Consider the following 14116-nt stretch of genomic DNA (forward strand, 5'->3'; position numbering starts at 1 on the left):
CTCTTCCAGCAAAATTATCCCACGAGAAACCGGATGGGAATTTTTCTCTGCCACCTCACAGACCACAGCTATCCTGCTCTACTTAGCCCCTTTTATTCTGTAATTTCTACCACACTCGCTCACATCCTCCTCCTGTGTTTTCATCTTTCTCAAGCTCCCTTGAGCAGCCCACACAAGGAATGCAGAACGATTTACTTGGGTGCATGAGGAGCATGAAGCCGAGTTGTAGTTTGCTTAGTTCGGGAGATACTCCCATTACTATAAAAACTGCTTTCACACACAAATATTTAATTTACAAAATTATCTCTCCCTCATAACCCTCCAAAAAAACCCCAATGCTGTCAGCACACCACTCGTGGCAATGTCTGAGTAACTGCAGGATATTTGCGCTCCTCCGTATTCCCCTGTATGAAAGCACTCGGGAAGCTGCCATTGAGCATCTGGCTGTAATAACCTGCAGGGCTGCGGTGGAGAAAGATACTTTCCCCCAGTGCTCATTGCAGGTGTTTATGAAAAGGTAATCTTAAACAGGGTCAAATTATTTAATTATGTTTCTGCCTCGTATGTCAGATGTAAGGCTAATGGGCAGAGAATGAATTTTGACAGAAAAAAAATGAGACCACCCCATGCTAATTGAATAGTAAATTCCTTTAGAGATTACTAATTGAAAGGCAGGGGTTGCCATTACCCTCTTTTTACAAGACCAATTTCCATTCATAAAGCCCCAAAACTATGAAAAGTTTGTTCAGTCATCTATTTTTTGTTATATCTATACATTTATAGTCATGGTTCTTCCTATGGCTCAGATAATGCAGTCTTAAACAAGAACAAAATTCCACTTACCTCATTCAGCCTTCCCCAATTCTCAGCCACCAGTAAGCTGACTGAAGATAACTGGGCATGATGGAATGCACACTTCCGTGCATGGACCTGGCAAAGCACAGGTCTTGCCAAGCAGTGAGAAGAACTGGGCAAGACCCTGTTCTGCAACACATCATCTGGTGGGCTGCCCCTTCAAGGTCACAGCAGCGACACGCTGCTACTTACCACGTAATGATTTCATTCTGTCTTATCCCTTTACATCAAAAATAGCTAATGCTTACCCAAGACACCATATTTCTGGAGAAGTTAATACCCTGAGAGATCACCTTCTGAAATGAAGTAAGGAACAGAACTCTCTTTCAGAAAAACTGCTGAAAGCAATACGTGACCTGAGCTCCCAGATTCTTGGGGATACACAGCTGCTTCTGAAGGACCTGGAAAGGCAGCTATGGAAAGAAAGCCTCCTGGCCTGAATTCAAGTGTGTTTAGGCAAACCAAGCAAGTGTTCCCACTACTACAGGAAATTTTTTACAGGATCCACAAATCCTATTTGAAAACCACAGATTTAAAACATATCCTCCAATAAACAAGAGTTTTACTGTTAAACATACCCAGGAAGTCTCTCAAGATCTTTTTTCTCAGCCTGTTTGCTTTCTTTGGACACTGATTTCTTGCCACTCTGTTTGTCAAAATGTAAGCTCTTTTGATACAATCTGTACCATCATTACAAGACCCAACTGATTAATTGTGGGCCGTAACTACAGGATGCAATCCACAAGCAGCGGACAGTGCACTCCCCGCTCCAGCACACTCGGTTCACAACCAAAGGATAAAGAACAAAAAATCCTGCATGAGAAAAATTGAAAGACAGTGCATTGAAGAAACATGACAACACTTACGGTCAAGTCCGTTGATGTATCTCATTGTAATTTCACAGTGCCCCCAAACTGCACTGACTATGGGGTAAAGTTTTTTCCCTTTTAGTCCCCTGAAGGCCACTCCAAGGTATTGTCCATCCACCATGAAGCTAAGCGTCCCTTCATCCATGTCCAAAACCACCAGTAAGGAGTCTGGGAGTACAAAGGACTCATCCGGTTCCAAAAAGACAGGATACGTGATCCCAGGCTGGTTTTTACAATTGTGGTAGAGTTTGTTGCGTCCCAGATCCCAGCCCCACGATTCGCTATTGCTACCAACCAACGACGTGTATCCCACCGAGTGCAGTGGAGCTTCGGCTGTGGAGACGCCCACCACAGCATGAGTTCCCCGCTGCCTTGTGGGCCAGTGGATTTGCCAGACGTGCAAGCCTCTCGTGTAGCCAACCTTGCCCCGGATGCAATCCGTGCTTTGGGCAACTGGGTGTCTATGAAAAGTCAGCTTATCATCTTCTTTTACAAATATATTTAAGGAGCGATCTTCATTGTTCCAAGCATGTTTGTACTGGACCTCCAGCTTGGCTGGGGGCATATCCAACAACATGTCCAGTCGCGCCGGCTTGCAAAAATCCGGGCCTCTCAGCTCTCGTTTAACAGGTCTATAAGGAGGCTCCCTCACATCGACAGACTTTATGCTCCCTGAGATTTTCTGGCCCATTGCTTGGCTGCAGCTTTACAAAGGAGAAAGAAAAGTTGACTTTGGCCCAACGTTACCTCATGAAAGTGCTTTTACACTGAGCCAGTGCCCTGACAAGCTGACTGGACGTGCTTCTCCCGTCTGGAGCTTTTTAGCAGCAATGTTTTCAGAGACAAAACACTCCTGAAAGCAAGCAGAAAGTTTCCAGTTAGTTTAAGAAAGCCAACAGAAAACCCACGGCATAGTTTTAAAGAACTTCTTCTCATCGCTAGTAGTTATTTTAAACACCGAAGCTGACAATTCACCACTTCAGTATCCTCCAGCGTGAGCCAGCCTGCCGGCAGGATACTCCAAGCCCACCAGTGCACAGAGCACAGACAGTCATTTCCTCCAATTCAGAATCGGATGCAGACATTCCCCACCTTCTGCCCTTCCACCCATTCTGTCTGGCCAAGTTCACAGCAGTCCTGATGAAGGCGTACACCATTCCCCAGCAACACCGATAAACTTTATGTTCAGCAGCAGCTTCACTTTCACTTGTGCTTTTGTTTTGTAGCGTTAGAAATGCACTCTATGCCAGAATCTACTTTTATTTCCAACCATTCCCTTCCCACAGCGCTGGTGACACAGGTTTTCAGCTTCTGCACTGCTATTAAAATAAGTGCAGCCAACAGTAAATGGCTGCAAATTTTAAAGGTTTACTTTTAACATAATTTGTCCTTAAATAAAAGAAAAAAACCAAAAATTCATCAAGGCTTAGGTTTTTTTTATAAAGGGGCTTAGGAAAAAAAAAAAAAGAGATAATGAGGGACTAGAAGGCATGGACAGACAAACAGAAGGCAATTTCAGAGCTCTGGCAGATTCTTGTACATGGGCAGCTACTACAACCGGGTATTCCTTCATGCTATGGGACAGCAGGCTAATCCACATTTTCTGCAAAGCAGTATTGGGCTGATGTGAAGGATTGGAAGACAGCAAAGCACATTAAGGGGTACAGATGACTTTGAAGCGTATTCTTCCTGTGCTCCCACAGATAAAACATAGTAATGTAGCTGGAAGTGGTCAGAAGCACCCAGGAAAGACTCTTTGCAGCCTGGATAAGTTAGATCCATTCACCTTTTAGAGCTCAGGTAGAGTGCAAAAGGGATGCCTAAAACCTCTGAAAGTACTAAAGGAGTAAAAGTGAAGATGAAGTCCTACAAACAATTAGCCGATTGACATGGGATCAATTAAAGTATCTGCACCAGCAGACGTACTTCTGTCTTCTAGCAAAAGTAAGTGCCAAGCGCAGGAACGCTCAAACACAGCTGAGGTGCCCCACGCTGTTTATTTACTGGCAGAGCAAAGGAGTGTTTCACAAAGCAGCACAAACCATCAGGATCTCCAAAGCCTGAAGAGCCGAGGTGACGGCTGGGCTTCATCCAGCACCAAAGAGCAGGCAGGGGCAGAAGCACAGCACAAAAAACGCTTTGTGATACTTCACTTGGTAAGTCACAAGCCCGTGTCCTTCCTTTTAAAGGACTTCTACTCCAGATACAATGTCCTATTGCAAAAATCATCTCTGAAAGACAAGTAAGAAACACGTGCACACAATGAAAGGAAATAAAGAGAGAAGTCTAGGAAAACACCACCTGTAAAATTTACCTTCCAACCACGTTTCAGAAGCTAAGGAAGTCCTCATACTATTTACAAAGGCCAATATCACATGAAGTGTTTTGTGCATGTATTAAATTCAGAAATGAAACAACGTCTGTGCTATGTGAAAGCTTTCTTCCACCCTGAAAAGAGTAGTAAAAAAAAGCTGATTTTCAAACCCATGAGGGCCGTTAAGTTACTGTTTAAACTATTCTTCTCTTGTGGCTGGTCCCACATATATCCGCACACCTGAGCGTAAAGCAACCACCTCCCTGCATCCAATTTTAATCTTTAAAATCCAAATTAAATGTAAGCCTCAAAGCCTCTCATATTGTGCTTACAGGAGTCAGAACGATTCACAGGAGCTTCTCATCACTGAAGTGGTACCACAACTTGAAAATGACCCACATGAAATCAGCTGGAACAATCCCACTTACTTATTTCTAATCATAAAAAGAATGGGAGTTTAAATAGGAATTACATTTTACTTGCCACTTCCACTGCTGCAGAAGCGCTCATAGGTTGTTTCGAAGGTACCAGGGCAAATTTTGCTCACTAAAGTTCAATACTTGGTTCCACACTGATAATCCTGCAGTAAATGAAATACTGACGCTAACATACACACAGAGAAGCGAGGGGGAGTAAAGGCCATCAGGTTGCAATTTTTCCTATGAGGACACATACTCAGGGACTTGGTAACTCTACTAAAAAAGGTGCCCGATTATTTGAGCTTGAAAGAAGGATATGAAAAGGGAAAATATCAGCCATTCAAAGAGGACCCCACCAATTTCTGTAGAAGATTTAGCTCTACAGGCCTTTGAAAACATCCTCTTTAAAGCACAAGACAATCCCTACGTCCCTGTCAAGGTGCTGAGGGGACATGACCGGGGAAGTCCTCAGTGCATCCTCTTCCTGATCCCATGAGAAACTGGATTTGGCACAGAGAGTTACTGGCAAACCACCACGAGATTATAAACACCAACATGACTCACTTGGCAAGTCATGGACAAACATTCTTTGTAACGTGCTCCATGCTGTAACACACACAGGTTGCTAATAAATAGATCAGTAATTCAAAGGAGTAAAATGCATCATTTCAAAGACCTTGATATGTGCACAACTGTGCTGTTACTTTGCAATGTGCTCAGTAAGTACTTCAGTTTGAAACCGTACCTTACAATATTAGGTCCTTCTTCACTCGCTGACATTACTACATAATCATGTGGTGTAACATCTTTGCCAAATACATTTGTCTGGACATAGGACTGAACAACAGTGTAAAAACCTTACAGTTACTGATGCATTCATGATGCAGCAGCTCCTAAACAGCAGCACAACTCAAAATTTACCTTTCATAAACTATTTTCTCCCACCTACCCACCCATTCACCACATTACACTCTATCACACTCCAGTTCTTTGTAGCTGGTAGTTGTCCTCAGCTTCTAGTAAAAGGCAAATTATGGCCATACTAATCTCATTAAAGTGCTGGTGGACTTGAACAAGTAAATGCAAAAAACCCAAAAGCCAACATGTAATCATTTGTACCAGTACTGCAATGAAGGTGCAACCCCGTGCTGCTGTGATCTCACTGCTTGGATTGCTGGTGCTCAGTCCAGCTGACATGAAAACTCCATATGACGTGGCAGTGAGGAGTTGCCACACATGCCTCCTGCTCGCAGCCCATGCAACAGGAATGTGACTCCAAAGAGAGCGACTCATGCAGAAAGTCTCCCTGGCAGTTCACAATGGTTCCATTGGCTGCCTGCAGGAGCAACCTGTCTCAAAGCCAAGACCATCTATTCCCTTTTTTTGTCTGCATCCTGTCTTATTTTCACCCAGCAGCTGACAGAGATCCACAGTGATGTGAGAAATGACAGAGAAAGCATCACCTTGTCCTTCACCTCAGCAGAAGCTGGTGGTGGAGCACAGCTAGCTCACCAGGGCACAGCCCATCTCTATGGACAAACATTCCCCTTTCCACTTCCACAGGTAACACCATGCTTCCAGCACAGAAGCCTCGGAAATGTCACACTTGCACCACTACTGTAGGAGTCTCCTGGAACCTTCCCCCCAAGGAGCCGCACAATTACTGCACCCCAGAGGCTGCTGGAAAACAGAGCACAAGGCTCACAAGGGGAGTGACTATCAATTCATCTGGCCAAGATACTCCAGCCCAGCTTCCTGCCCGCAGGACCGGATGGCTACATCACACAGGATTACTGAAAGCTGTGGGTCAGTCTGACAGGACGGAAGGTTATTGCCTTCGGATATGTAGTAATCAATCCATTTACGGAAATCTTCAGTTGTAAAACCTTCTTACCATCTCCTAAGTTAATAAAAATTTGCCAAAGCACAGCACTGTTACTCAACTGTTGTGACTTTCTGCAATATTGTACTACTTAGAGAAACTTACATTTCCTTGCCTGGATCTTCTCACTAGACACGTAAATTAAAACGTGCATTTTCACTGTGTAGCTTAGCTAAGAAGGTTTTCCCAAAGCTTCGCCCTTCCAGTAATTTCAAACCACTGCAGGAGGTGGGAAACAAGACCATATTTGAATCTGGCTTCATGTAGGACGTCTCCCATTATACCTGTTTAGTGACTACAACTGAAACACCAAACTTCATCAACTACCCCTGCGATAAAAGCTATTTTGTGGATAATAAAGTCGTATGTTCATGGGAAGTACACATCAGTACACTCCCTCAGCAACTGGAAATTTCTTGTTGAGAAGACTGTTCTTTTTCGCAACTTAAATTCTTTCTGTCTCAGTTTCACATTCATGCCATACTTTGTCAGGATATGATGATTAGATTAAACATACTGTACAAGAACAAGCCAGCTCCAAACAGGAAAAATGTGTCAACATCGCTTAGCAGTGTCCACATGCAGACTGCCAAAATATTTAGGGAAAGCATTCACAATACAAACACAAAAGGGAAAGGCTTGCTGGGGCATCGCTAGGCTGTAATTAACTAGGGTGCATTTTTTAACAACTCAGGACCTTGCCATCAATAGAACATAACTGCTGATAAAAGAAGCGTGTTTTCTGCAAAGTCAGCTTTCAGCATCCATAGTTATATTTCCCTCTGGATTATGAGCTAAACATACAGAAAGCTCGAAAAACACACATGAGAATTGACACCCCATTAACGTGATTCAAAACTACAGTAAGAATGTGCTGAGGCTTAGGCTGATTCTGCTAAACTGACCCCAAGAAAGCAAAAAGCAGCATGGCAAGTCTCAACTAATGATACAGATCAGTGAAACTGTCTTTCAGGAAAAGCAGGGAAAGCGATGTGTCTGTCTCACAAGCATTTCAAACTTCCACACAGCAGTTCCAAATCTTTTTCCTACTGACCTTCATTGGGTTTTTTCCTACTGACCCTCATTGGGTTTTTTCCTTCCTGCAATCAGACTTCAGTGCCACCTCACCTCCTCTACCAACTTGGGCTTCATCACCAGCAAGCGAGGACTCTTGAACACCAAGAGAGTTGCAACAGGAGGCTCTGAACCAAGGCTTCTTCTCCATGGGCACCAAAACTGCTTCGCAGATGCCTGAACAGAATTGATAGCTAAGTGCTTGAGTACCCTGAACCTAACCTCAGTCCTATTGTCTCTACACGAGCAATAGGAAGAAGAAAAACACCAGCTCTCCTACACTGGGCAAGCTGATGAAGAAGGGTTCAAAAGTTCAAGAACCAGGACTTTTACCTCCATCCAGACAGCGTAAAGGCATGAGGCCTGGTGTCTATCAGCTATGTTCCCAGTGTGCAAACAGCTGCATAACCATGACAACATTGTTTTGATGGCGACAATGAATTAAGCAGTTTTGACACCCCAAAAAGCTTGGCTAGGTTGGATTCAACTATAGATCCTGGTATCCAACATCATTGATTTATTGCCCGTTTTGAACAGTGCTGGCTCCCTTTGTCGCACTGGGAATATACAGTAATAATGAAACCTGCCAAATCCACTTGGATACTCTAAACTATCCTCTGCTACAGATAAAATACTATGCTGCATACACACTTAGAAAGTGACATTTAACATGAGATGAACAATGCAGCAGTTCAGTCATGACTTTTGCAATTCCTGAAAGGAATGCAAATCCTGTAATTCCAAGGACATTCCTCTGTAAAGAGTAACTTGTTTGTAATGTTGTAAAAATGTAATTGTTTCAAAAATCAAGATAAACTTCTTATTAAAATAGATTGTGCATTTAGCTGCTTGGAATTAGAATAATCTGCAATACCAACACCATCTGTACCACCAGAGTTAGAAGCAGTGTAGTCATATGATGAAGAATTCAGAAAGAATCTTGAGTAGCTATGAATACAGCGGAATGTATATTTTAAAATACTTCCATGTACTGTACTTTGGAACCGAGCTGATTTGAGGTTGGGTTGGTTTTACGTCTTCCGTCACTCTCCATGTGTTTCTGGGATCTGCCTCTCCATACTGAAAATTGGTTTTAGATGCAAACATTAATATTATGAAGAAACATGAAAGATGACAAACACCCACTTCAACTCTGTAAATAGGCTTCTTGCATAATGACTTCAGTTAGAATACAGTGGTGTGATTTGAAAAACAAATATAGTAAGGTAATACAACAAAACCCACCTTTTTTGTTATGCAAGTGCTTTTAAAAACAGTAACATTCCAGTTCTAAAGTTACTGAAAGGAAACAATTACTTTCTTTTCAGAGTATTTAAGGGGAACACCCATGTGATTCCACCATTACCATAGATTACAAATGCTCAAGCTGCCACATCCCTTCTATCACCCTTTCCTATTCATTCTTTCCTTTTGTGTTGCAGCCACCTGTATTTAAATAGCCTGGAAATGGGTCTGCCTCCCAAAACCGTGGGCAAAATCCAGTATTTTACTTTGCCAGGTTATTTTCAGGTGGATAAGCCCCCTGATCTGGGACATCACAGTCAGGTAAGCACTTGTTTTGGCATAAGATATGAAGGAAAAGAAAAGAAAAGAAAACGTTGAAAGGCAGGACCATCTATTTTGGCAGCAGCACAAATCATGGAGCAGTCACACCAAGCTGCCCCAAGGGTCAGAGTTGAACTTCAGGTCTAAATTCAGTACAGACATAAGCTGCTGCTGCTTACGTCTTCCTCACTCTTCTAGCACAAAAACAGGCACCTCTCATCCTTCAACCACCCTTCTGTCAGAGGTAATACCTTCCCACCTCTCCTGAACAGCTGATGTAGCCATTTCGAACATTCAAGTGTCCGGGTTATATTTAAAGAACACATGGAAAAGGCTTAACACTAAGTTGAGAACTATGTTTTCAGCTTCACTTTGCACTTTACAGATTCATTTGCCATTTCACATTTCTACTCAGCCACGCTCCACCAAGTAAGGAACACTCACATGTCATAGCATGTGAGACTTAAAGCCCAAGGAACAATTAAGTTTTAATACTGCCATTGCTCTCTAGTCATTACTACTTTTCACCAGCCTAACGCTTTTTTAGACAATTTATTTTACCTCTACAGCTTTTACCAAAACGAGGACATTCATCAATCAATGATTTCATATCACAGAATCATAGAATCACTAGGTTGGAAAGGACCCACTGGATCATCGAGTCCAACCATTCCTAACGATCCCTAAACCATGTCCCTCAGCACCTCATCCACCCGTCCCTTAAACACCTCCAGGGAAGGCGACTCAACCCCCTCCCTGAGCAGCCTCTGCCAGTGCCCAGATGTAGCTGAATACAGCAGAAGGAATTGCAGCAAAAGAAAGGTAGTGGGAAGGTAATGTCCAGTGGAGCCAGCTGGCCTTTAAAATGAAAGGAAAGTTAAAAAGCCACAGATGAGAAAGATTCCTGGAAAGCATCATTCCTCAGTCTAGGCAGCAGCAGCAAATCCCAGGTGATGTGCCTGAGCAGACTGGAGGAAAGTTCAAAAGACGGTACAAAGTGACAGTCAGATAGATGAGAGCTCCTCTAGCCTGAGACAATTGTTCACCAGAACTGTATCGCAACTGCAGAAGCTGTAATCACATGTTCTAGGGAAAAATTTGTCCCTTAGCTCAAGATGCAGTCAGTACATTTTACGTGTCTATGTTTTCCAAGCCTGGCGAGTCTCCATAAACCATCATAGAGCCCAGGGCTACCACTGGTTTTCTAGGGAAAGTATCACAATAAAGATGGTGCTAAGGAGAAACACACACTAATAGCAGCTCTGTAGGCATCTACAGCAACACAAGGCTGTTGTACACTTCAGACTCTACAAGACATGGCTCCACTCTGTCTGTACATTTTGCCATGGATGATTGTAGAGCTTAGCCTCTGTATAGATATTCACCAATGGCTCAACATTTGCAATGCTCCTGGAATGGTTAGGATACTTTTGTCATCTTCTTTTGCTTCTAAGTCTCACTTTGTTTAATTCTCATTTGAATTGAAGCAGCAGCATACAGACAATACCTGTTAGATGCTCTCACTGTTGGTGGGCCAGAAGCAAACCCATGGGATACTCCAGTTGAAGCAGCTCATTAGAGACAGTTCCTGATCTGACCTGGATGACTTTAATACTTCCAACAGTGATGCTGAACTCCATTGACAAAAACATACTGTGCCCGTGGCCAAATACGACAGACAAGAGTTGAAGATATTCTTCCCCCTACCGTGAGCCGAGTAGACTGATGCAGAAGAGGTGCCCAAAAAGGCAGTCTTGGACAAACCGTGGGTGATCTGTTCTAGAGAAGCCACAAACGAACACAGGGCTCAGGCCCATTCCTGCCACTCTGGATTGCATGGGGAATGGGGGGAGCAGGGTTGGAGGGAACCCAGCCATTGTACTTGCACGAACACGTAGGAGATGAATACAAGAGAACAAGTTCCATCCTGAACAAAAGCGTATTTTTTTGTTTAATAGGAAAATAGGCTTACACAATCACACCATCTGCAACCCTCCTAACCCTTCCCCCTTAACCACTGCAATCAATAGCTACCACCAGCCAAATCTGACAGAACGGCAGCAGGCTCAAAGATAACAAGGCTCCTACAAGGAGAGGCAGCTGGGGAAAGGACACACATCTTGGAAGTCCAGGCTGGGCTGTGAGTTCACATCTTGCCAAGGAACGTAGAAGAGAATGAGCTCACTTCAAAGCCGTAACTGCAGGTAAAGCATCCTAAGGATTTTGCGCCAAGTTAGCCAAGAGACAACTCCAAGAAGCAGTGCTTCCTCAGTCCTGCAGTTTCTGAAGAGACTGCTTTTGAAGAACTGAAATTAAGCAAACTCAATTTACATACGTTAAGGAAGGATCATCATCAAATTCAGATTGTGCAGATGTTTTGCATTTCCCAGGTAAGGTGACAAATGAAGTCACCTTACCTGGGAAATGTTAGTGCTTTTGAGCACTAACGAAAAGACAAACCAACTTCCTGTTGCATAAGTAAATAAACATTTTCTCCAAAAACTCAACACATTTCTTAAGCAATAGCAATGAATTTCATCTGTCTTACACGCACGCCTCTGCTAAAGCCCATCTGTCAGCACAGACACACGGGGATGATGGAGAAAGTAACATCATAGAAACAAACTGCCAGAGCTCTAAGCAACAAAATTGATTTGCTTTATGCACATAAAAGCTTTCCCCTTGTACAGTGTAGTATTTTCATTTGTGCTTGCTATTAATTCAGGAGACGGGGAACTTGATAATGCAGGAAAGGCTGGGAAAGGCCACAGGGCTTTAAGGAGTTAAAGCCTGACTGCCAGTTATGCCCCATGTCAGGAGTCTCAAGGGACACGGTAAGAAACCGGGATGGGTTGTCCAGTGCTGACGGCTACAGGCAATGGTATTTTCTTTCTGGATCTTTCATTGTCCTAGAACCAGATGAAGTGGAAAGGCTGCTGTTTCAAACAAATACTGTTCTATAGACAAAAAAGTATCCCAGACTGTTTCCAGTGTTAAAATCGGAAAGGGCCTCCAGCTAGGAAAAGCCATGGTGAAAAAGCCTGCTAATCTGAGTAGCATTTACATTTCATTACCACAGACCAAACAACGTACATCCTAGAAGAATTTAAAGTTGCAAGTGCCAACAATTCCAGGTATTTTCAACTACACGAAAGTACTTTAAAAAATGCACACTAGACTTCCTAACGGAGGTATGGATAAACACAAATCAGCTTTGTGCCTGCCTACAGGAGTCTCGCCACAGATGACGACCTATAAGCCCAAACACAAGGTCTGTACTTCTCGAAAGGGCTCCACATGATAGTTGCCCCCACTAAGCGGTCTTCCACAGAGAATTTTCTTTCAAGCAGTATTTTATTTGTCACAATTAATTACTGGTTACATTTCATTCTTTAATGCATTGGGGAAAAGATGAAAAAGATTTGAAAATTACCTAGAAGAAAACTGTACCAGGATGCATGTTTTGATGGGAATAAAGAGCTATTAGTACTCAATCTCTAGGCGTACTGTCACCAACAGAAAATAACTGGCATCACATTCTGGTCTCGTGAAAACTACATAAAAATGAACATGCCCCAATTAATCTTGGCACAAAAAAAGCCATATTGAAGATTCTTTGCAACGATATCAAAGACATCATATAAACGTCCTTCCAGAATCGTTTGATGTCTATCTAACCAAGTATTCACATGAGCATAAATACATGTTTGCATTTATCAAGCAAACTATGGTCTACTATTGCAAAAGTCTTGGAAGTCACATCCAACCCATGCCATTCTGTTGAATGTAGAAACTACACTGGATACTGCAAACACTCCAGACTGTTTCACTAGAGGAAAGCAAGCCCCTTGGCCAATAAGGGCACTAAAGATACCGGAAATCTGAGGCGTTTCAAGTTCCAAGCATTCTTTCATAAGACAAATTGACATCTGCTTTTCCCAGCAGCGTTGTGCAGATATGGATATTGCCACTGGAATCATGGGATCAAGAGCAGCTCTGTATTTTTATTTTTATCATTAACTCTGTTACAATTTACAGTAAAGACAGGTGAAAAATAGAGCCAAATCTGAAGAAAGTACACAGGATGGAAGTTAAATGGGTGGGTTAAAATCCAGAAGTCTCATGAACAGAGATCATTCCCGCGAGAGAAGGAATGAAAAGCAGGTATTTTCAATTGTCGTGGACATCATCATCAGATATCTATGACAAAGGGTTTTCTGTTACGATCCCAGTCTTTCCCATCTCTGTCTCCTTCGCAATCTTTTCCCTCCATCTTTCCCTGTACATCCCATTGCCAGCTACTTTACACTGGGAAGTTATGCGTGGCTTGCTTAATCAAGCAGCCTTCTTAATGGACTTAAATCTACTCTCATAGCAGGACTCAACTATTCACAAAAAGCTGAAATTTCCAAATAATTACAGTTCAGGAAGACTGATCTAGAAAAGCTAACCGGCTTTCATTATCCACCACGACACATTATTCTACACCAAACACACCTCACTGCAGAACAGAAGGAAAGATCTTATTTGCGTGTCCCTGTCGGGTTTTACCTTCTCAAGAATTAAGGCCTTGAGTCTCCCCCACCTTCTGAGCTCTTGTCTACGTCAGTCACTGTAACTTCACTCCAGAGGCCTCATGATCACAACTAATCACCAGTGGATGCTGCTCCTATTTTCTCCACAGGCATCAGCCCATTTTAGTTCCTGAAAGACTCCACATTTCCAAATTACAAAACATTAACCAGACCCCACAGGTGGGATTTGCCTGACTAAATTTAGGTTCTATAATGCAGAGGAGCTCATCACTAGCATACAATTAAAGTCAGAACCAGACTGAAAGACCTATAACTTGGAAACCAACAAGTTGTTAGGCCAGCCACTGTGAAGGCAAGAGATAAGCCACACAGAGCTCCAGGCTACCAGAACACCCAGAAGTCAATCCTTTTTGTGCCGCAGAAGTTACTAATGGGTGGGTTCCTCGTACCACCACACAGAAATTGGTTCCATCTGAGGCCACCCATCTGTGCTCTGAAAAATATAGGATACTATAAAATAACCACCATCCTCACTGGAAAGGGAGGAGGCATTCTCAAGGAAACCAGACAGAGAGAGAGATGGACCCTGTGCTACCATCTCA

General features: G+C 43.0%; 1 protein-coding gene across 4 annotated transcripts in view; it reads right to left on the reverse strand.

The window, feature by feature from the left end:
* Positions 1–14116, reverse strand: part of SPSB4 (splA/ryanodine receptor domain and SOCS box containing 4) — an 88447-nt gene that overhangs the window by 63450 nt on the left and 10881 nt on the right. For all 4 annotated transcript variants that reach the window (XM_054074950.1, XM_054074951.1, XM_054074953.1 and 1 more), the window contains one exon: positions 1722–2577. In XM_054074950.1, coding sequence (XP_053930925.1) covers positions 1722–2415 — 694 coding nt within the window. In that variant the 5' untranslated portion in view covers positions 2416–2577. The remainder of the gene's footprint in view (positions 1–1721; positions 2578–14116) is intronic.

The sequence above is a fragment of the Cuculus canorus genome, chromosome 9 (genome assembly GCF_017976375.1).
Source record: "Cuculus canorus isolate bCucCan1 chromosome 9, bCucCan1.pri, whole genome shotgun sequence".
In the NCBI taxonomy this organism is placed as follows: domain Eukaryota; kingdom Metazoa; phylum Chordata; class Aves; order Cuculiformes; family Cuculidae; genus Cuculus; species Cuculus canorus.